Here is a 24,849-nt window from a genome sequence, read left to right as displayed (position 1 = left end):
GATCAGCTCTGACCCAGGTGAGTTACAGGGAGACTCACTGCTAAAGCAAAGAAAGCCCTCACTGCAAAGCTGCAACCCATCACAGCTCTGCACTGTCAGTGAGACAGAAACCTTCTGGCCAAAGCGCAGCTGAAGGTGTGGGCCAGCAGGACATCATCTAAAAAGGGAAAAATCAGACTGCTCTCAGACGTAAAATTCATAATCGGGGAGCAGAGACTGAATCGCAGAGAAAAGGAAAGTCTAGAGAAAAACAAGGTCTGGTAGTCCCCAGGTTTGCAAAAAAAAGCTATTGCAAGAAGAGTTGGAATAAGTTTCCTCATCCACTGAGCTAAAGTAGCTTTGAAAGTTGTGCCATTTGTGCAAGTTTTAGATGATTTAATTGTGTGCTTGATTTTTTTTTTTTTTTTTTTTTGAAAATAGTTGTCTTCTCTTTTAGTGTTTTCCTGGAATCATCTCTTTAAACTAATGAGACATTAAAGCCAGACATTAGGAAGCATTTTCTAACGATGACGCCGCCTGTATCCTGTCACACATCGCTACAGAGGCTGGCGAGTCAGCAAACGTCTGCCGGGGCTGCTCCGGGTATCGCCGACCCCACCGTGGCGTGGGGAGACCTCGGCGAGCCCCAGCCGCTCCTTTCCCTATCGCTTTGGCAAGTCCAAAGATTTACTTCCACCCTGAAGGCAATCACTCAGTCGTGATTTTGACCTACAGCTTAATGTGCCCCCTCGCTATAGTTACAGCCGTCCTCCTTCTGGTTATGCTCCCTGCTGTGACTAATGGGATCTCTGCAGTTAAAGAGGTGATTTTTAAAGAAAAAGATCCAAGTTGCAGGGCTGTTACCAAGTTTACAGTTTTAGTGAAAACAATGGCACAATACTAACGATAGCAGTCCTGACTATGGCCTATGAATTTGACATTTTTAGGTGTTCATTTATACACCTCTCTCCAGACCTACAGACCCCTAAATACACGGGAACAAACGATCTTTTGTTACTGTTTATGCCATGGGCAGTGAGTACCAGTTTAGGTATTCACTATTCACAGTGAAATATGCTTAAAGTAGACATACTCCTTTCATATAAAATATTCTTAATCAGCCAAAGTCTTTTTTTTTTTTTTCTTTTTTTAAACTGAGTTGCTTTGCACAAATGCACACAAAAATGGAAAGCAGCTTGCAAAGAATCGTAAAATACCACAGGAGAGCTTGAGATACAAAGCCAGCTTTACAAACGTGATTCTTCCAGTGCGATTTTCTCAAAGACGTTTAAGGGTGCTACAAGGGACCATTTGTTAAAGAGGAAACCATAAGGATTTTGAGGGTATTTTGCAAAGTACATCTTACCTCAGCCTTTAATAAATATTCCTTTTGAAAACACGGCAATGATTGAAGAGTTTTCCAAACGGAAGAACATTTTTTTTTGATTAAGTGACGATGCCACTTTAAATAAATCCAACTGATTTTCTGTGTGCGTGTGTGTGTGTGTATGGTGAAGGGAAAGAAACAATTGGGAAAATTCTACCTTTGTTTAAATCTCCTTCCATTGTTTTTACCTTCTAAATGGGTTCACTTGTAGGGACAATTAAATTCAAATGCAACAGATCACAGAAGCAAATGCTACCTGACCAAGACCCTGACCATAGCGACCGCACGCTGTGTGGCAAGAAATTTGGGAAAAAATAGCTCAAGTTTTGCTTTTCTGTGCTCAGTAAAGCTGCAGGTGTCAGTTGGATGCTAATTGGAGTCACTGTAGAATCGTGTTAGATGCCCTGTTCTCGTTCAATATCGTAGCAGGTAACACAGTACCTGTGTTCTTCAAGAAGGGATCAATGACACGAAGGTAGTTCTCTGCTGCAGGGAGAAAACAGACAATTAGAAAATCACTATTTGTATTCAATTTCTGTTTACACTGGTTGACCACATCTCTTGTAAGCGCACATTTCTCTCCAGCTTCAGAAATACACAAAAATATCAGCACCAGAAGTCTCCTCTCGTTTTACTTTGCAATTCAGGAATGCTTTATTAATCAACGCAAGATGCATTCATTGAACTGGATTAATCCTGCATAAGTAATTTTGAAATTTCCTGCTGAAGTTATTTTTCATTTCTGGGAACAAATCATTTATTTGGATTTTCATATATCAGGATCACAGAGATTTGCCACAGTCAGATTTTAATTTTAGTTACATCTGAGCTGGCTTATATATTAGGGCATATAGTTTTGCATGAGAGCATCTTCTAAAATCTGTAATTGGTGTGGAACACTGACATGCACAGAATACATCTGACAAGGTTCAGAGAGTTAGGTTCAGTTTCGCTGATCAACATCTATGCTGCAGATTAACTGAATCTTTTATGGCATTACAACCCCTCCAGAATTCATTAGTGTACTTTCCCTTCCCGCTAACCACTCTGACCTCCAGTGCTGCCATCGCTCCTTCCCCAGGCTGAATGTCCGGGACTGGAACACTGACGCTTTGCTGCTGCTGCACTGGCGACAGAAATGAGGACGCGTGTCTCACAGTGCTCAAGAGTTCATGAAAATTACCACCTTGCCCTCTTCAGCAGTCATGTCTTTGTGATTTCTGCCTCCTTTGTCTGTACCTGGAAAGCTCAGTGTAAATAGGAAGCTGAAACACGGTCTGTGCCTTAGAAACAAGGCAACTGTGGTATTCTACTGGTGAGTGATTACAATATAATATAAAGGGGTAAATATAATGAGGTCTGGCGTGGATTTTTCTCATAAATTGGCTCCCAAATGCAGTTTAGCATAATCTATCATTGTATTAAAAGCAGGGAAGAGGACAAACAGGAAGGAAAACAATGCCAGCTTTTGGGAGGTGGGGGGCACAGTGCCTCTGAAGACAATGCTATCATCACCGAAAAGCCTATTTCTGAATCTCTGCCCTCCTTAAGGATAGGTGCATGGATTCGGAGTCAGCAGCAACCTGACCTTCTGACGCTTCTTGGGCTGTGGATGGGAGCAGCACTCAGAGCCGGGCACAGGGAGACAGCTCCATTCACTAGCTTATGGTTTAGAAAAACCCAGCTCCACAAAAGTACTTAGGCAAGTTTGTCATGCTGAGGAGGAAGAGAAGATCAATGCTTGGCAGGAGTGGTGACAGAGCAGGAGGAGCACAAGAGGTGCAAACCAGGTGTTTAACTCCCAGAGAAGACTCTCAGCTGTGAACCAAAAGTGGAAAAGATGTTCCCCTCCAGCCCAGTTGAGAGCCGGACTTGAGACACATCTGCTCTTCTTGTGTCTTCCTACCAGAGGGAGCTCTCCTCCCTTGCCACAGATGCTGGCTTTAGCTGGGTGCTCATCTCACCCTGAGCACCACAGACTCAGGGCACTCCACAAGAACTTCCCACTTCTCCTCTTACACACTCGTTTTCTAACCTTCATTCTTACCTCTTCTTTCTCACGTAATTCTCTCCCTTTCTAAATCATATCTCTGCCCAGTGCTTCTAGCTTCTCCCCTTCCTTTTTCTCCCACATTACTTTAAAACCCAAGCATTGATCTTTCTTCTTTCTTTAATAAATTCATTAAAGAAAGGCCCATTCACTGCGCTGCCTTACTGTAGTTGCTGCTGGCTTGCCTCTCCCTTCCCCTTAAGAGATCTGAACTGGGTTGATCCCCTCTCTTTAGTGCAGACACTTCAAACTCCTTCATTACGTATCCAGCCATGCCCCAGCACGCCTTACCTGCTACAAGCAAGGGTGTCAGGACTGCCTTTGTGTTTGCTCAGTCTACCTGCTTGGTCTGCACAGGAGGGCTGTGGCCCATGGCAAAGATACACGCGTACAGCACAGCTGATAATGTCCCACCTGCTGCTAAATGCCTTTACCTTTGTCTCCTCCACCATGACTAGCATTATCCCCCCAAAGTATGACTGCGTTTGACCAGGCAGAGTCCTCTCCACGGGCAGAGCAGGGCATGTGGTGCTCCCCACAGGCACACAGCAACACCTGCAGCCCTGAGGTCTGCCCCTGCCCGTGCCCAGGGGAGGATGCTGCTCCACTCCATTGCCACTGCGCCCCTGCAATACCACGCACAAAGTAATGACACCTGCAGAACAAACAGGCTGTTATGTACGGCCACAGAACAAAGGAAGTTTACACGTCTACATGATAAAAAAAGTTCCAAAGAATTTAATGTAGATATTATTTATACATACACTTTATAAGTAGGAATATGGCAGACAGTTGAATTAGTACATAAAGTTTTATTTAAAGTTTCCCCCCTACGAGCAAGCTTCATTTACACAGCCTAATACTGTACAAAATTTACATTCTTTGTGTGACTTATTCAGTTTGCACTTTCCTTGGTCATGCCTTCCTGAAAGATAGAAAGATTTACATACAGTCCTCATAAATCTTTAAATTATCTTGGTAAAAAAAAAAAAAAAAAAAAGAACCATTTAAAAGGACAACAAATATCCTTTAAAAATGGTACGTTTTAGTAGACGAGTGACAGTCAGTGTTCAATGGCAGACCTTATCCTGATCTTAAATGTCAGTCGAATTTTCCTCATTTAGTATCTTAACAGTTTCCTTTTTATATATATTTATATTTATATACTTTCAACAGGAAAAAAAAAGTCATGATTGCACCAAATATATTTTACAAGGGATCCCTTGGATCTGAACAATATAAATAAATACAAAACCAACTAAGATTGCACTATATAGTAGAAATGGATTGAGATTTCAGGATATACACTCCACCTTTATGAGTTCCTTAGTGATGCTCACTGGAAAACTCCCCAACGACACATTCAAATATTAGCATCTTCAGATGATTATTTTTTTAAAACATTTTTTTTTCCCCACGTGCAGCTACCCCATCAATTGGTTTATTGCATTTGTATGGTATCAGTCTTTACTGCATTACTCCAGTTTTATAACTGTGTAATTCTGCTGCAAGCACAGGAGTTGTACTGCAATAAAACTGGACTGATGCCAGGGAGAAACAGTCCCATGGTATTTGCTCTCCATTATTTATATTGCTCTCAAGCTTCAATATATAGTGTAATTTCTGAGTACATTCGTCCTCTTTCTATTTTGCAAAGCAAATAAAGAATTCTTCCTCCCATCTACTGCCTCTGCAGTAGAAACCAACCTCCAGTAGTCTTCTCCTCCTTGCTTAATGCACTAGCATTAAGTCCTAACATAAAAGATATGCGCAAGCTTGAAAATGCAGGATCTGATTCTGCTGTGCCTTTTATCTGGTGCAGCCAGTTACAACTAAGCAAATTAAAGGCCTGATTCTTAGCTGACATAAGCCAGAAGTACACTGAAGCTCGTTGGCTTCAATGGAGCAATGACTCCGGCAAAAAAGACGGTCCTGAGGGTAATGAATGCAGCACAAGTAAACCACAATGGAAGAATTCTGCATATAGTTTGCTGGAGTGTAGACAACTATGTTAAATACAAGGTGGTGATGAATCAGGCTTCAGATTTTGTCACTGCTTCTACAATGCCAGCACAGAAAGACATAAGCTTAAAACATGGACAACCTGATTTGTGCAAGCAACTATGAGTTCATAAAGAGAATCCTAAACGCAACCGGTCCCACGTGGTAGCATTCTGAACTCACTTTGCATTGTGTAAATAATTACACAAGCTGTAAGGCAGTGGAAAGTCTAGCCTCATATTACTTTGGATCAGTATTAAAAATCTTTCACACTACATTTTAAGATCAGTCACACAAGAGTACTTTAACTACTTAACAGTGTCTCTCCAAAATTGTGTGCAATCGTTTAAGAGTCCAAAGTAATACATTTACAGTTAAGTGCAGCCTTCTTGTCTTTGGAAGCAACTAGCACATGTGCCTCTACCTAACAGGTGAGTGAAAAGTAAGGAAGGGTTCTGGTGCTTCGTTAAATGGTCATAGAAATAACTTACTGTATGAACCCAGAATTTATGGTGTAGGACCATATTTCAGTGAAACTACTTTGACGTTACAAAAGTGTGACTAGAAGAATTTGATCCTAAACCCTGAACTGCTATTGCAAGAAGTGCTCTGTGAAACACGGATTTCATTGTAGTCCACTCTTTGCTACACTTACATGTGGGGGACTTTGAAGGCAGAGTGTATTAGATGCCAAGCTGTGCAAAAAATGAATGGTATTTCTTTACCTTTTATCATCTTCTGATCCTGGGTTGCTTGCAGAGCATGTGAAGTAGCTGTAGGTTAGGATTACAGAGGAGGAGACAATTCTGCAATGCAAAGTGAGCTTTTCACTATCTGAATTCTGAAGCATTCATGACAACAACATCCTCATGACTTCAACACAGATCACATGCAGGTAGATACAATGCACAATACTGATCTTGTCTCTTCAGGCTGTGTTTGAACATGTAGCCTTCATTTTTTTTGAAGTTAAATTTGATGTGAGGAATCTTTCTGCAGCAGGAAAAAGTTAAAATCAGTCTGAAATGGCAGTCTGTCAGCATGTAATATTCGTTGTGTTTTAGCTACTTGCTTCATAAGACACCGGCATCTATCTGAGATGGGACAACACTTCGTTTTTGTTCTCTTTTACTTTGCTCCTAAAGCATTAGTGTGGGATAAGGGGTCAATTATGGTAGCTTTGTTTTAACAGGAATCCTGTTCTAATAAAATATTTACGTCACCCGTCATTGTTTTCCCAAATGCAATCAGTGTTCATGTCAGTGCTCCTTGACTATCACTTGTTGTACGGTACACAGGCTGGCAGTATGACAGTTGAACAAGCAGGACCTGCAAGTGGCTCAGCAACATCTCCTTCTAGTTCTGTCCAAGTCCCTTTCTCAGGACTATAGCAAATAGTGGAAGATTTGTAGGCCCCCTGTAACAAAAAGAGAAAAGTCGTTAAAATTGGCTCATGTTAAAAGTGAAGCTCAAGTCACCCATCAGCACTAAAGATGAAAAGCCATTTCTTTTCACAAGTAACTCATGGCTTTGGGCCCTGATTTAAGAGCCCTTAAAGAGGTTTGATTTTCATAGAGGCAGAGCACCCAGCCTCTGCATATCAGGCTCCTTTACAAAGTACCTGATCAGCAAAGCTATGGGCATACAGTACCATCAATCACTTTGGCCAAATTGCATCTAATTTATATATTACCCCTTAATGGTGAGTGCAATCTGATAATAACTCATCTAAATAGAGAAGCACAAAGGTAAAAAAAATACTACGTGTTCTCCACAAGTTGAAAACCAAACCAAAGCCTGCCCCTACAGCTATTTCATCCCTTACTACTTCATCCTCTGTCCCACCTGAGTAACATACACAGTGGCTGCAAGAGCTTAGAAGGAATGGAAGAGTCGCTGCAGAGAGCAGGTACGCACCATACTCCAGCTGTAGCCTCCTACAAGGTAAATACTGTCATCAAGGACTGCACAGCCAGGGCCACTGCGGCCCTCCAGAATAGGAGTCTGGAGGATATTCCACTGGTCACCTTTTGGATCGTAGCATTCCACCAGCATTACGTCGAGATGAGAGAAACCTGAGTAATGGCATCGAGAAAGGAGAATGTGCATTATGGCATACCAATTAATGGTATTTTATGATTTGTTTTTCTGTTAAATTTATTAACCTACAGTAAAAATTACATTATTACAAATATAACATCGTTGTTAAGGTTTCTTCTAGAAAATATCACCATATACGCTTAAGCCATCTTCTGTAAAGTTAATATCCCATTATTTCAGTTCAAATAAATCTATTAAAAGCTTTTACCATTAGTTCTATGGTTCTCTACAAATCATAAATACAAGTCCATATAAAAGTCGAACAGATCAGACAGTAACAGTCAGTAATACCCTAACAATGAAGAAAGCAGATTCAAGCTGTATTCCTCATATATCGGTGCTAATATGAGTTTGAACATGTAGGAACAGGCTGTCCTGGCAGTCTTTCTCAAAGGTCAGCAGACCTAATCTATCCAAAAGTCAACAGATTAAATCTCATTTAGAAATCAATGTCTCCCAAGTCCAGGTGGAGTTTAGACAGCTGGTGCCACTCGGTTCCAGAGGGACACAGTGCTTAGCATGACGTATGTGATGTTCAGGACCAATTTCAGTTTTCAAGCTGTTTAAGGTGTACCCTAAGCACGCAACTGTGATGTGACAACATCCTTATGGCAACAGAAATGTAATCAAAAGAACAGTGGTGACAATATTCCCTGTCTGAGACAGAAAATGGCTCCAAGCAACAGCTGCTTTGTAATCACCAAAGGGTAGATACGTCTGAAGTCCCTCAAACTGTGTCACTCAGTGAAAAGTAAGTGAGCTCAACATAGACACAGAACCGTTGAGTCCTGGTTCCTGCTCAAATATTTAGACATTTCCCTATCTCTTATCAGAGCACTCCAAGAAGATTATGGCTTTCTTAATCTGCTGTGATGCTTCACTTGACATTAGTGTCTTCTTCATCAAGGTCAAAATGGAAAAGAGAAGTTTGATTTTCTGCAAAAGGGCATTTGGTGATATTGGTACTTTGAAATGAAGCCGCTTGTAAGAGTATTATTTACGATGGGAATGAATAGCTGTGATGAAATAATTTTTTGTTGCTGGAAAGTTTTCAAGGGGCCATAGAGAGGCCACTGCTGCATGCCCAGAATCTGTCAATGAGCTCTGTAATAAACTACAGTGTACAGATGACTAGTTGTGTTGCAGCAAATGCACTGCTGACACTGGCATACAGACACAGCTTCACAAAGGAGACCTTGGCCATAGAGCCATCAGAGAGGCCTGCTATTCCCACCTGGTGGAGAATTTACTACTTCATCTGCACTTCGGTCCCCTCTCTGCTCACTTAACTTGCAGTTCCTCTCTTTGCTTCACTTTACAGAAGAAACTAGTTTCCCAGACAGCCCTTCTTTCAGAGAACAGAAGACTTTCCAGTAGTCTAGATGTTAATTAAATACCTCTCACAACAGCAAGTGCTTCAGAGGCAAAAATGCAATGCTTATTAGAAGTCCCTTCTTTCCCAGAGGATGTTAGGTGAAACTGGGTGAAGAAAGGAGAATGCAGGATGGAAGCAATTCAAGCCTATGCAAACCAAGGCATGTGCTTTACCTATCAGAGAGCTGTAATGTGGAAAATTTGTTACTTTAGTAAGAGAAGAAGCCAACACTATGGTGCTCTGCAACCTCTACAAAATTTGCAGATGTTCTGTCAGCAGCTTTTACCCTCTTCTCTGTTTGAACACCCAGGAACACCCATCACAACTGGGTGTGGAGGATGGAGGCACAGCAGCCCAGCTGCAAGGGTTTATGCCCCAGTGCTATTCAACAAGGCAACTTGACATCTGAGACTTTGTTCCTTATAAGCACCTTGGACACTCTGATCTTCAAAGGCAGAACAACATTTCAGAGTTTCATTTGGGATTTGGGTGCCAGAATCATTCAGGCACATGGCATGGTATCAGTTAACATCACTCTTCCTTTTGCATTACAATTTTCTCTTTTGTTGTTGTGAGGCTTTTTTTTTTTAAGAAAGAAAAAAAAATAAAAAAAGAATATAACCTGTCAAATATTATCAGAGGACAAAGAAGCAGGAGCTGTGTTTTTTGCCTAACTGGCTGGATTAAACAAAATCTCTTTACTTTAGCAGGAATAGCAACAGCATGTAAGTATTAAGACAAAAATACCAGGTGCCTAAGCAGTAGTTATTTTAATATGAGACCTTTTCAGAAGATGAAAATAAGAGACCTCTAAAAAGAATTATAATTAACAAGCTATACTTAATATTAAAAAGGGATCTAAAGGGTCTAGTCCTAATATTTAATGGCTTTTTTTTTTTTTCTTTTAATATTTCATTAAATAGGGAGCTTGTTTTTGTGCATTGCTCTGAATAAAGCTCTCTCTAACTGCACATTTTGGAAAATGATTTACAGAGGAAAATATTGCTGGTACTTTCGGGTCAAAGAATAATCTGTTTGTTTCATTGAATTCTTGGTAATGACAAATTGTCCATGCCTTTGAGTAATGGAAGCTCCCATTTTTATTATCTAAAGCATTCATTACTCATATATTTAATGTACTGTTATAATTTTAAAATAATTTGCATAAAATGTTTTTAAAATTGCTGGCTCAAGTGTCCTGTTAAATTGTGTTGCCTGGTTTTTAATGTATTTAACAATGACTGTCTAACAAAAATATTCTTTATCAGGAGATGGGGGACACTGAAATGCTTTTTCGCTATTAAAAATGTGACCTTTCAAATGGTTTCCTCCAATTGCATACAGTCGATCATTCATTACAGCCAAAGTGTGGATTGCTCGCTTTGTGTTCATGTCCTGTTTTCGGGCCCAGACGTCCATCACAGGGTCATAGCAGTACAGCCAGGGGACATACTCTCCATTATGAACACCTCCTACAAAGTAAATGTACCTCTGTTAAGTAATGTAAATAAAGACACTGCTCTGCAGCAGGAATTTAGCTCCATGTTGTTTTTGTTTGTTTGTTTGTTTGTTTTAAATATACTTGTATGTACAATATATAGCAGGAATTATAAGACACTGGCCTGAAATGTATATCTTGCCATTGTGAACGGCTCCTGCATGGGCTGCCAAAGGTTGTGGTAAGGAAGACACGTAACGCCATTCATTTGTCTCCAGGTTATAGCATTCCACACTGGACAAATAGCCAGTCTCGTTTCTTCCACCAATTACATATAAGTTCTTGTCCAGGCGGCAGGCGTAGAAACTTGCTCTCCTGAAGGACAGGGTGAAAGAAAACAAAACAAGCCAACAACAAACAATTAGCCACTTCAACCATTTTTTAAAATGCAGCAAACTCCCTAAACTAAGACGGCTGCTACTCCAAATGCTACTTTAGACAGAAGTCTCCAGAAGCTTCACAAGCTTACATCTATCCTAAAGACTGTCTGCTTTGCTAATCAAATACATGTTCTACATCAAATGAATACTTCATTTTTGGTGTCAGAACGATTAAGCACACATAACTCTGGCAGAAAAAAACCTTTTTTCAAAGCCGTTTGTTGCTTTTTCACACCCGTGAAAGTTAAAAAGGTGCTCATTAATGTTTGGGGTATTACCTTGTAAGGGATATAACAACTCAGTAAGACAAAGTGAAAAATGAGGTAGATAATGTAACAATAATAAATTATCTTGACATTCACTTTCTTTATGGTCCTTCAAGGGTCATTGTTCCCAATTTACTAAGAGAACCACATCATCAAAATTTTTCTTCAATTATCATTTTTTTCTTCTTTCTGCAGTACTGCAAATAGAACAACTTTCCTTAAGCTAGGCGCAATATTACATTTCTGCCCTTTAACTCAAAAAAAAAAAAAAAAGAAAAAAAAAGGTCTAGCTTCATTCAGCTAACTATGGAAAGTTTGAGCCACCTGTTTGTTTTCACATGCAACTTAGGTATGTGGGGAAATTTTTACTTTTTCTGGTAAACATTACTAGACACACAACACCTTGTCTTCCTTGTGACTCCAAAATTACTGGTGTCTGTTACTGAAGTAAAAATAGAGCAGAAAATGATTTTGAAAGACCCTAATTGGTTGAGAGACACTGCTTGGTGTAATCCATGGTCAGGGAGTGCTACCCCAATTATTCAGTGGTAGGAAGATTTCCTAGGGTAGAGGCCTTTAATTTTAAGTTGTGATATTATAAGAAGAAGACTGAAAAAGAGCACAGCTAGATGAAGACCTGTACAAAATGCTGAGTGACAAAAATCAGAATAGAATCACAGAATCATCTGTTTTGGAAAAGACCCTTAAGATCACCAAGTCCAACCATCAACTAACATAACCAAGTCCACCACTAAACCATGTTCCTAAGCGTCACATCCACATGCCTCTTAAATACCTCCAGGGCCGGTGACTACCCACTTCCCTGGGCAGCCTGTTCCAGTGCCTAACCATCCTTTTTGTGAAGAAATTCTTCCCAATATCTAGAGTAATACCCTGCCCCCAGCACAACTTAAGGCTGTTTCCTCATGTCCTATCACTTGTCACCTGAGAAAAGAGACCAACACCCACCTCACTGCAATCTCCTTGTAGAGAGCAATGGGGCCTCACCTCAGCCTCCTCTTCTCTGGGCTAAACAACCCCAATTCTCTCAGCCACTCCTCATAAGTCTTGTTTTCCAGTCCCATCACCAGCTTTGTTGCTCTTCACTGAATGCCTTCCAGCAACTCAGTATCTGGGCCCAAAACTGAACACAGTGTTGGAGGTGTAGAATTGTTGGTCCCAAACCTAAAATTCTTGCCTGGGCAAAAATGTGATTTGTGTGTGAGCCCAGAGCCCAGCAGGCAGGTCAGGTCTGACACATCCCAAGCCCACCTCTGTAGCTAACACAGTGTTCTCTAGTTCCTGCTCAGGTACCCAAGTTTGAAGTGGGGAACCTCTGAATATTGCACCAGCCATCTCCTGAATCATGCTGGGCAAGTCTCAGGGTCTTGATAGTCACTTGCACTGCCAAGGGCTTGAACGGGAAGACTGCTCAAGGCACGGAGGATGAGCAGTGGATGTACAGAGCACAAAACCCAGCAATGAACAACTCCTGTGTGTCCCAGCTCCTTCACAGGCTTCCCTACAGTCATGCCATGGCTGGGTCAGCTAAGGAAGCCTGGTGTGCTGTATCTCTAATATGCTACCTAGCAAGGCATGCATTCAGGAGCATTTTCGTCAGTGAAAGAATGAATAGGATCTCTCTCCTTTACCCAGTCGCCCATTTTTGAAAAATTTCTATCATGTAAACATTTCTGATGGATTTCCCAGTTTGTTAAAAGTGCCGGAGATTGGCTGATGGTTTATAAGTTGGAGGAGTGGTCAGGCAGACAGGAATCATAGAATCAATTAGTTTGGAAAGATCTCCAAGATCATCAAATCCAACCATTAACCTAGAACTGCCAAATCTACCACTAACCCATGCCCCTAAGCACCATACCTACACGTCTTTTGAATGCTTCCAGGGATGGTGACTCAATCACTTCCCTGGGTAGCCTGTTCCAATGCTTCACAATGCTCTATGTGAAGAATTTTTTCCTAATATCTAACCTAAATCTCCCTTGGTGCAACTTGAGGCTATTTCCTTTTGTCCTATCGCTTATTGCTCAGGAGAAGAGACCATCTCCCACCCCACTACAGCCTCCCTTGATGAAGCTGTAGAGAGCAATAAGGTCTCCCCGAGCCTCCCATTCTCCAAACTAAACAACCCCAGCTCCCTCAGCTGCTCCTCACGAGACTTGTTCTCTTAGACCCTTCACCAGCTTTGTAGCCCTTTTTCAAACAAGTCTATGAAGATACAGCCATGGGAACAATAAGCTGGCTGGGTGTTCAAGGAGCAGATCTGATGCGAGGCTACCTATTTCTGGTCTTATTTCTAGATTCAGTGTATACCTGACAGGGCCCTGGCTGGTGAGGAGCTGCGTTACTGAGCACCTCCTGTATTTTTGCTTTCACCTTGGCTGCATACGGACAAAGTGGATAGAACAGGGTGGCAGACCTTGTTGAGCAGGAATGGAAACACTGCCCCAGGAACAAGGCTACAGGAAGAAAAGATGCAAACAGGAGGACAGGAAAGCTGCTAAATGCCTCCAACTAAACTGACGAATTAAATAAGATCATTTAATTTATCTGTCAATGGGTAGATAGAAGCTGATGACATACATTGCTCTGCATGGTTGGGCAGCAAATTGTGCATCTATGTTTTTAGCCCGATTTTCTATGGAAACAAAGCTTATTTGATTACACTGTATGTGCATCCATGTCTGTCTGAGTGTTGTTCTCTCAACAAAAACCTGCTGGCTGATTTCACTCTAATTTGACGGCGGGTAAAAGTGTTAGAGGCAAACAAGTGCCTATATGCTTCCTGAGAGTACATGACAGGCAACATAGCTTGCATTTGTTCACAAAGGAGGAAAAGCTGCAGAGGTCACATCAGAGAGCCTGCACATGCTGAGAAATGCTCAGCCAGAGCTCACATCTCCTCCGACCCTCCCACACCCAGCACAAACCTGCAGGGCGCCTGGTGGTGATAGTTGGGCTGCTCACTTGTCCACTTGTCTGTCCTTACCCACCTCCTCTTGCAAACCCGTGAGCAAACTGCTCTCAGCACGACTTTCTTTCCTCAACGCTGCTGACCAGTGAACACCTCACTAGGAGCCCCTTCTTTTCCCAACCTGCAGCACAGCAGCATTTAGCAGCTTTACTGGGCTGTGTGCAATGTGGAATAGGAGGTGTTTGCTGCCAGTTTTGAGGGTTTCAAATTTTAACAACTCCTGACATATTTTAGTCACATTTCCAGTAATAAACCTAATAAAATGTGCAAAAAAAAAAAAAAACGAATTTTCAAAATCAAACTCAACTGTATTAAAAAGATATATACTATTTTATATGAATATCAATTTCTCTCTTTTATTTAATTTTTTAGTTCAAGTTTAATAAACAGAGATAGATACAACTGACAGACACTGCTATTTTAACTATGATTCTGTTAACATTACTCTGTATGTGTACTCCTGGTTTCATCCACACAGTGTCACTATAAGGAGCAAAAATGAAAGCGTCAGCATCCTTCACTCTTCTGCTTGGACATGGCTATTTACCCAGTAGCTCCTGCCGCAAATATTTTAAGGTTTTTGGTTTTTAACTTTTCAGTGATACAGTGTGTGAGGGATGTGCTGTTAAGTGAAAACCTTTTAAATTGCTGTAAAATATGATTCAGATTAAAATGTAAGAGGCCTCACATGGCAACTTTTCCCACAGAACTGGGAAGAGACTCTCCATTCTAATTAGATAGCAGGAATGCACCTTAGGATGTGAATATAGACAATAAGACAATTACTTTTGGATTTTCTTCAGAGCATGTAAGTATTTGACATTTACTGGTCTCTGAAATACTTTTCCTTCACCACCCCTCACTCAGTAATCAACCTACCTAACTCTCTCATATATAAACGAAATGGGAAACATTTCTAACATTTCTTTCTAATTTCCACAGAAAATGAACTTATGCCGTGAAACATGAAATACCAGTCTGAGGTTTAAAACTGTGAATGCTACCAGTGATCATTATGGTGTCTGGACCTTATTAAAGGGATCACTGTTAGAGTGCTCATTCTGCTTTTAAAAACCTGAAGTCATCTTAATAAAGGTTAATGTTATCATTAAATAATAGAGGATAAAATAAAATATGAAATTGTTTTATCTCTTTTCTTGTGGCTTCTTTTATCAGTTCAATCAGCTTCAGTAAAGATGGTGGCCTGCTCAGATCCACTTGTGCTTGTTCATGCCCTGGTGCAATGCAGTATTTTTTGCAGGTCTTTAAATAAAACCTTTTAAATTGGAATGTAAGAAAAAACAGAAACATATAAATGTTCTGCATCCCTTGTCCAGCTCTGGGCTGGCCCGTTGTGATGGGACAGTACTGGATGGAGGTGTCTAGCTACAGCTCACTCCAGAAGTTCAGGTATGTCTGCTACAAGGATCAATCATTTAGTAGGGATGTTGGTCTAACTGAGCTGCTTTAAAAACCATCCCACTGTTAACAGCAGCAGCACTGTTGCATGGTTAGGCTGGTAAGTATTTCAATACCTGGTAAGTCATTTGTTGTTTCTCTAAATGACACACATCTGAAAACAGTACAAACTTATCCAAGATGACTATTTTTGAGATGTGCTTCAAACCAAAAGAAGCCAAATTTGGCTTTAAAGAAAAATACGCTGACGGCTCTGAATCCATAATGGGATTAGTCTTTTCTTTATAGCTCAAACAGTAAAATCAATCAGATATGGATTTTACCCTACGAGATAAAAGTTTACTCATCAAATATTTCATACAGATTTTCAACTTGAGAATATACTGCCTGTGAATGAGACCCACATTTACCTGACAGTCATTTCAAAGGAGCTATTACAGTCTATCCAGCCAATTATTCTCAGACTAAAATTCCTAAGTGGGTTTTGACTTGATGGACCATAATGACTCAGAAGAACCCATTAAACAGTCTGCCTTGTCAATGGTGCCTGCATTTTACCAGCAGATACAGGGCGTGACCCTGTACTCCTGAGGGGGGAAGTAGCCTATTGACTTCAATGGAAACTTTGACTAAGGAGCTGGGAAAAGAGACTGCATAAAAGCTCCCTCTTGTTTGTATGATCTTCTTAAAACTGTATGGGCCAGACCCTACATCTAAAGGCTGCAGCAATGCTAAGGAAGTCACTAGGGATGAGCAAATAAACCTTTAAAAACATTTCAGAATTTTGAAAATCCCTGTTTTCCAAAAACAACCCCTATAATTAGGAGCCTTTATAGAAAAATAATGGGCAAGTCTATGAGCTATGTATCCTGAACAGAAGAGGTGACAACTTATGTTGCCATAGGAAGGCCTCTAGCTGAAGGAACTATGTACAAGCGGACCATTACAATGAAATAAAACTGTAATGTGCCAAGATGTTAATACATTACAGTTTATTGTTGGGCAGCTGCTAAGCAATCATAAAGCTCAGCAGACTTTCTAACTCTTGGCTGAAGGCGGCAGCTTCCACCAGAAACAAGCTGTATTCAGCACCTGGGATTATAAACTGTATTTTCCAGTACAACACAACTGGCCAATGCAGAGGTGAAAAAAATTCTACTGTCTGCTTTCTCCAATCCTCAACCACCTACTTCTGCCTGCTGAGCTTTGTCAGCCAAACAAACCCAACTGTTCATCCAGCCACACATGTCCCTTGAGAGTTTTGCTTGCAGATAATCATAGAGCCTAATCAAGACACAGATTAAGCTCCAGAAGAGCTTCAGCCTCCATAAAACCACTAGTCAGGCCCCCTGGTTCACTGAAGAAGACCTACATAGCAATATGCAATTTCTCCCATACTTCCTGCTCCCCCCGTGCCAATGGCTGGGCTGGCAGTGACTCAGTTTGGGGAGCTGAACCAGAGGTGCCCTTGTGTTTTTAGGTAAATGGCCTGGTTGTGGGGTTGCCCTGCAGTGCTGGCAGTAGGGAGGGAACAGTGTGGGGGCTGCCAAAGCCTGGCTAACTCAATAGCAAGAGCTTGCTATTGGCCTAGCCCTGCTATTGACTAAAAAAGTAAGAAGTATTTTAATGCAGGATTTTTAAAGGATGATGCTGTTAATGAAAGCAGACTATAATGAACTGTGAACGTCTTTTCTGTCTCTGTTTATATGGCTAATTTTATCAGTTCTCTCTGCTCTAACAAGGCACTGACTCACATCTGTCCCACTTGGGCTTCTCCATGCACTTGGGCTTCTCCAAGTGCTGGTACAATGCAGCACTTGGTGACGAGCATCATGCACAGGTCTGCACATGGACCTATGTCAACCAAACTGAATCCTGGAAACGGGTCTTTCAAAAACTCTACAGACTTGTATTTTGCCTCTGAAAATTTGAAAAAACAGTCACATTTCTATGCATCTCCTAACGCACACCTCCTTCACTGGGTCGCACTGAGTTTAATACATTTATGACTGCCAGACACCTGAATACTGTAGGCAGATGACAAAAAAGGGACAATACAGGCAGAAAAGGGTATCAGGAGAGTGTCTCAGGGAAGCAGTGTCAGATATCTTGTACATTGGATCCACAAAAAGGTGGATGCTGAACTGAAGGACGGACAGTCCTTTGAACATTTTTTCATAAAAATAACAGGACTTGTACCTTCTGCCTGTGAGACTCTTCCTATGAAACACACATCATTCAGTTCAGGTTTGGGGGGCTTTTTTCCTTTCAGGGTCAGACTTGGGATCCAGAGTTAAGTTTATGCCATCTTTACAGGTCATTGCAGTTCACATGCAGCTGTGCTCTTTGATACACAGCAGGATTAAAACGTGTGCTACTCTAATTCGCATTGGCTGACAGCAACTTCATTCGAAGACCACCTAGAATTATGAGTCCTCTGACAAGATAAGTCATGTTGAGGGGAGCTTTTCATGGCTGGTGTGGTGAAACAGGTTGGAGTCAACACGTGGAGGCTTCAGTTCTCTATAAGATACCTGACTATAATTACTGCCTGTTTACTGCAAATTCATCATGACGCTACAGTGTAACATGACAGGATACTATGGAGACTTCAAAAAATCCTTCAAACCGCGCTCAGGCAACCAGTAATTGCACAAAGTCCATGGTTATTTTGCATGAGTTAGCACTGCAGGGTTTGGCGTGTGGAGTTTTGAATTTGGAATGTTTAAAAAAATTAGGAGACAAACGGGAAGCAACAACACGGTGCAGTTTTAGCTCAGTATTTCCAATGCTTCTGTAGGCCTTCTTACTCCCAAAACTAACCCAAACTTTTGTTCCTAGGATGATAAAACATACATTGAAAAACACATAGTAGGTTTTTACCTCTCTTGCATGGGTGGAAGTTGTATCCAGCTGTTAAACCTGGGATCATATCGGCTAACAAAGTTTGTACTGTGTTTCCCTGTAAAGATAGATTATTTTGACACTCAGCTGTTTGTTTCATGTATTTAACATCATGATTGTAATATATATTACATATATTTCACAAGTTGACAGCTTTTATGAAGGGTTCCCCCTTTTACAACAATGTATGATTACGCTATGTGTACAGTAATAATTCAACAAATGGGGCACTACAAGGTTTGAATTAGCAATTGTTAGCAGTAAAAGCGGATAGAGATTATTCTTGCTCTCTGTAATAAGATCTTGAAAATGTGTATTTAAATTTACTTATAGATGCTGTGGAACTTTCACAGCCACAATAGATCATAGCACTAAACAAAATTACTGCCCAAAACAGGGCTTCCCTACAGTACTTTTATGGCTAGAGCATTTTCTGTCACGTAAAAAAACCACAGGGAGAACATGTGCATTTCTTTCTCTTCACTTCATCTCTAGGTGAACACAGTAAAAAACGTGCAAACAATCAGAAGCTGCATAAGCCATCAGCATGGGGTATGCTGTATTTGCACTAGATGGCTTATTCTACCATATACTTTCAGTGCAAGTTAGGAGGAGTTACACATGTGCATCGAAGGGGGAATACACTCTTAAGAGTCTTATTCCAAGTGTGTTACCTAAAATATGAAACATGAGCAACATACATCAGCTAACTAGCTTATCCATGCTGTCAAGCCCAAGAACTGTATTCATGTCTTCACGATATTAAGATTTCATCTTATTTTACATGCAGATTGACAACAAAGCAAGAAAACTGAAGCAAGAGAGTGTATGGCAATTTCCTGTAACACCTGAGACTTCAACAGATGAGGACCTCGGAAAAAGAAACCTTTGTTTATGTAAGTGTGACTAAAAAATTGAATTAGAGGCTTCAAAGGACAGCAGAGTAACCCAACTGCATATGTCACAGTTCTACAGATGGTCACTGGATATTGTACAAGGTGAATATTTTTGCATCGGAAAAGCCTCAGTTGGATTGGCTCGCTTTGCTTGTTTCATTCTACACTTAATTCAGCATGTATAAATAGACCATCAAGACTGGAGAGAAGAAAAAAAAAAAGATATAGCTAGAATTTGTATTCATAAAAATTTAAGATCATGCTTTACAAGAAAGCAAAGAAAGAAACCATTGACCACTCTGTCTGGAAACAAACTCATTCTCTTGCCATGTGTAAGCACGTTCCAAATCCAGTGTGGTGCCTAATGAGGACTGAAATCCCTGCATGATCAGCACTGCTCAAACACATCTCAAGACACAGGGTGACAGCCCCAAATGCTAAGGGCAACTGGGCATTTTGCACTGGGTTTAGAGAAGCCTGACTTTGCTCTTGGTCCCTATCTGAATTCTTTTAATATATAACAACAATTTAGAAGAACCGGCATTGGTAGCTAGAAATTCAATACACAGTAAAACAGAGGGCAACTGACCAGCTCTGGGTATCACTGTTTAGGACATTTATTAACCTATTTCAACTGTAAAAATCAGGATTACAAAGCAATGCCAGTATTGATCAAAAGTTTGGACTTCTACAAGACGGTTTTAATGCTGCTGTATTTTCTGCATCTTCAGAGTTACTTGGGGCTTCAGAGGTCATTGGTTACATGGCAGCTTCTTCATTGGTGTCTCACAAACCTCTAATCTGAGGACTGTGGTGACCCAACATAGTGTGCATAATACACATCTTTGCTACAAATATGTGTGTAGAAGATTGTATAGCATGGTGTAGAAAGTGAAGATGTTAGTGGGAACAGGGTGGGAAGACAGGATACAGATCTGGTCACTTCACAGGAAGGGAGATGAAATCAGACTAGAACAGGCACAAAGAAGAGCTGCTAGGATGATGGGAAGAACAAAAAGGTTGTCTTATTGCAGGAGACAAAGAACTTGTCTTGTTGCACCCAGCAAAACAAAACCTGAAAGGGGACATAAATGCTGCATATAATACATGAGAGGAACAAATATCCAGGAGGGAAAAAACTATTAAGCTAAAGGCCAGTTTTGGCATGAGAACAAGGTGATTTAGACAGTCAAAGAATACATTTTACTGGAAATTAGAATAAGGCTCCTAGTCACTGGGAGCAATTGGATTCTGTAACAGCTTTCCAACAGGAGTAGAGGGGGCTAAAAATCCAACTGCTTTTCAAATGGAGCTTAGAAAATTTACAAAATGGGACTATATGATGCCTGTGATGGCAGGGAAAGGACCTGATTACCTCCTTAAGCTGCCTGGTATAACTGGTTTTATTCCAATCTCATTTTGGAATTCAGTTTAAAAGACAACTGTATCTATTATTTTGCCTTGCTCATCAGTCAGGAAGGTTGCACATGTTATAAAGCACTTGTCAGAATGTAGGAAATGTGAGAAGCAAATAAAAATCAGGATTAGCAAATCAAGATAATGGCAGAAAAGGAAGCAGATGCTGCTCTGCTCTCTGCAAGAAAGTCTCTGCACCCATGCCAAAAAGGTGAAGGGCTCTGAAGGTTATGAAAGTTTGTCCTAAATCCATGCCAGTGTTCTGCAACCTGCTCTCATCAATATTTACTCATTCAGGAATCCCTTGTGACTGGAAAGGAAAAGTCATAGGAGGATGTTAAAAATGAGAAAAAATGTCTCCCATGCTCTCTGGGTTGTCAGGAAGTCAAAGGAGCAGCACGGAGTGTGCCTGGGCACACCTTGTGGTCGACTTGGCTTTTTGAGAATCAGCACAATCCCCAAAGAAATGCGTAATGCTCCTTCCATGCCCCCATCTCAAAGATAATCCTTTTCACTGACAAGAAAACACTCGTCACATTTTCATTCAAGTTGTAATCTTTGAAATGTGTTTGCAAAACAGCTCCAGTTAGGTCCATTTGAAGTCCCTTCTTTACTGCAAGGACAGCAGGCAAGGGCCTTTACAGAAATGTAAGTGAGTATGTGTGAGTAGTTTCCGTGTAGCTGCAGATTTAGAGCAAATCAGTTTCAAGAAAGAACTATTCCAACACAGAATGTAGTTTATGATTTTCAGGTCCGCTTTTTATGACAAGTAGGATCCATTTCACTTGGGGCCAATCTGTAAAGCGATCAGTATCGGTAACGCTCCTACCTCTTTCATTCATATCTTCTCTACAGACAAACCACAGCTCTCTGGTATTCACAGATCAAGGAAGCTGTTTGATGTCTGGTGCAAATGTGTTCAGCTCAGGAGCTGATCTAAGCAGCCTCAGAATTAAAGCCCAGTCCACGTCATGAACTGTTGTGCTCAAGTCCTGTCTTGGTCACAGGGTATTCAACCCTTACGTCTCTCCGTTAGCTTGTGACTCAGTTTCCACATCTTTCAATTGTGGATAATTATACTTCTTATTTCTTTCATCCTTCATATGACATGGCTATTTAATTATAAACTGCCTGGAACAAGGTCTGCCTCTTATTATCTATGCGCCTACCACCAAGCACAACAGGAGCCCTCAGTTGCTGGCTGCGGCTGATACTACTACTGCTAATTGTCATTAATGATACCATGCTACCTCCTGCTTAATATAAAGGAGGTTCAAAAAACAGAACTGAAAGGCTCTTCTCCTAAGACATTTAGTGATATTTTTAACCACACCGGAAATATGCTTATAGGGTGGACTGGATTGTTTGTCTCAGGTTTTAGGAAGTGAACAGATGTAACAATTTTCTATAATTTGGTTTAGTGCAGATGCTGAAATGGGGCATTCACAATAAAATATATGCAGTATATGTAATTTCAGCTGGATCCTCTGGTGTTTTAAAGTAAAAATGTGTACCTGCAAGCTGTTTTATGGTTTCTCAGTCATAATTATCTCTGTTACACAGACTGCTACAACTACAACTCTTTCTTCGTGTGCAAGCTTTTTAACAATGTCTTGACAATTCTGTGAATTTTGCAAGACATGGTATTCTCCTTTTGCTTTGCTCAGAAGCCTGTTAAATTGTTTAATTTCTCTTTGCGGTAAATTTATGAAGTAATCAAATCAAAGAAGGTAGCAGCAGATAATCTATATGAGAAGCTCTTGCACAAGACTAAAAAAAGGACCAGTTTAAGAATCTCAGTCTAGATAATTAACACATTAACAACTTTAGCTGCAAGTATCTGGTTTGAAAACAGAAAGGAAGCATTCATCTACTGCAATTGCATTATTATATTATGACTGGAAGGAGACTGGAAATGAAGGTTAAAATTCTTAACAGCTGCTGCCTGGTGCATGCACTTGAAAGAGTCTGTTCTGCTGCCTGTGGCATTTCTCAAGGGATGTGGGAGCTGATGAATGACAGAGATGTTAATGCTGAAGTACCAGATATTTATTACATCAATATGTAAAAGTAGCCTTTGGTAGTTCAACAATTAGGCTACAGGTCCTCAAAATCACTTACTAATGACCACATCAGCTGACTTGACAGACAGACACAGGAAGGAAGATGCTGCCCACGCCTTTAAATATTCTATACTTACCATTAGGGTTCCATTGGTCTTCTCCTCCAAGCACAAACAAAAAGTTTTCCACTTCCACAACACAATGATGGGCACTGTTGTATGGCATAACTGCAAGCAAAGCAAGAATTCTTTATCAGCTCAGGGCACCGATTCCACAAAAAAATTCAAAGGTACAAAACACAACACTGGCATTAAATCTGTATGAAATAACAGGGGAATGCATCACCCCAAGCATGTATACCCAGTGAATTAACAGCAGAAAAATCCACTTACTAGTAATTTCACATTATTTGACCTTGCAGGTATTTGAGGAAAAAAGCTGGAATTCCAGTTCTTCAGTGCCCCCCAGACCAACTGGCATATATGTTGCTCTAAAAAGAACTTGTAAAAATGGGTGAAGTTGTCTCATATTTTCCTGAGAATAAGCAGATGCTAGGGATCCTAGCAGGCTAGGAAACATTAAAAAAAAAACTCAGCCCAGCTTTGTTCTGTTGGTAATGTTTCCACAAGAAGAGTCAGTGTGTTCAGTAGCTTTCTACAACACAGCAATGAACAAGCTGCATTTCCATACAGTTTTAAGTTTTTAAATTAAGGTCCTGCTGATTTAATGCCTTTTCCAAATGTATACGCTTAATTTCCTGTACAATGTCATTAGCAGCACAATCACACATTTTCTATTCATCTAATCAGGAAATCCTTTGTTAACAAAGATCAAAAGTGTGGCATTAGGTTTGCAATATCCTTTTTTTTTGGAGGTGTTGGGATTACTATAGACCAACCACAGTTGCAATAATCTATTCTTTTTTAATTTACATTTCCCACTGCAAGTATTAAAACACAAAAATAAGGGCTTTTGTATACAGAGCATGCACTTCTTATTGTGCTGTGCCATACAGCACCATTGTGATGTTATATGGTAAATGTAAACTTACACAGCATTAGTTATCATACCACATACAGTAGTTTTGGCCCAGTGACACCAGTAGGAAAAATGATGTCCTTGTTCAGCTCATCATATGGGCACCTTAAATCTAGGTGAGGACAAATGGGGAGGTGATGTGCATGTACAGGCAGGGAACTTATTGCTTGACACGGATCAACAGAGCACTTAGGAAACCAGTGCAGTGGGAAATCAATATGACTCAGGGCCAGCTCTTACTTTGTGCTCTTTTGCCAATGCCAAAAAAAAAAAAAAAAAAAAAGGCAGCCTATCTCACACTTGGATTATTTTGGGTGATATATCTCTCATTTCATTTGTTTTATTATCTTTTATTTTTCTCAGAATGCAGTTGTGCAGTATAGCATATGCAAATAATAATAAGAAGAAATACGCATAGCTTTGTTATTTAGGACACATTTTCTTAAAGATCAAGTGGGCTCATTTAAGCTTCTTACTGAAGTTTTTGCCAAGGCAATGATGAATAAGTAAGGTTCGTTTTTAGTAAAGGTCGAATATCATTTTCATAGTCTGTGCTCTTATAAGTCACGTAAGTGAAGCAATTCTTAAATTGAGCAGCCAGGTACAGTGGAAGTTCATTAATTACAGTTATTTGTTACCAGTAAACTTTACATAACCGGGAAGTAATCCTATACTAGGCAATGCATAAGAATTTACACTACCTACAGATTCCTACAATGGGATCAAAGAATGAAGAAGATTTTTTATCTTCAAGCCCCCACAGAACATTTCTCTCAGTCTTTAATCTCAAACATTTTCCCATCTTGAAATTTCTCTTGACCACTGAATTTCCCTTGATTATGTGGAAGCTTGGACTACAGAATACACGTGGGTCTTCCACAAGAAATCTGCTGTCTTCCTTTGATGCCTTCTGGGACCCCTCCTTTGACAAAGAGGTTCCCCAGGATCAGTCTGCAGCATCTTCAGTTCTTACCTAATCCAATGCTATATTACATTTTCAAATCAGGTCCAAGACAGTGGTTGAACCCACAGCCAGGCTCTTCCCTTAGCCGATTTGAAGAGACAGCTTATAGCAAAGAACTGTG

At 40.5% G+C, this 24,849-nt stretch overlaps 1 protein-coding gene across 4 annotated transcripts in view; it reads right to left on the bottom strand.

Moving 5' to 3' along the window:
- Positions 1 to 1,572: 1,572 nt before the first annotated feature.
- The window catches only part of KLHL14 (kelch like family member 14), a 66,074-nt gene continuing 42,797 nt past the window's right edge, over positions 1,573 to 24,849 (bottom strand). The window contains exons 3-10 of one of the 4 annotated variants that reach the window (XR_014316882.1): positions 22,864 to 22,953; positions 18,331 to 18,409; positions 10,515 to 10,705; positions 10,206 to 10,364; positions 7,335 to 7,492; positions 6,143 to 6,834; positions 2,419 to 2,605; positions 1,573 to 1,852 (exon numbers count right to left, since the gene is read on the bottom strand). Coding sequence is in view for 1 of the 4 variants with exons in the window: in XM_082753116.1 (XP_082609242.1) it covers positions 6,694 to 6,834; positions 7,335 to 7,492; positions 10,206 to 10,364; positions 10,515 to 10,705; positions 18,331 to 18,409; positions 22,864 to 22,953 (818 nt within the window). In the remaining 3 variants the exon portion in view is untranslated. Of the gene's footprint in view, positions 1,853 to 2,418; positions 2,606 to 3,470; positions 6,835 to 7,334; positions 7,493 to 10,205; positions 10,365 to 10,514; positions 10,706 to 18,330; positions 18,410 to 22,863; positions 22,954 to 24,849 lie in introns of those variants that run through there. The other 3 variants (XR_014316883.1, XR_014316884.1, XM_082753116.1) reach the window with 3 other exon arrangements.

The sequence above is a fragment of the Aythya marila genome, assembly GCF_965140915.1.
Source record: "Aythya marila genome assembly, chromosome: 2".
In the NCBI taxonomy this organism is placed as follows: domain Eukaryota; kingdom Metazoa; phylum Chordata; class Aves; order Anseriformes; family Anatidae; genus Aythya; species Aythya marila.
Note: the sequence above shows the minus strand (reverse complement) of the source record. Positions and strands in the feature narration are given on the sequence as shown.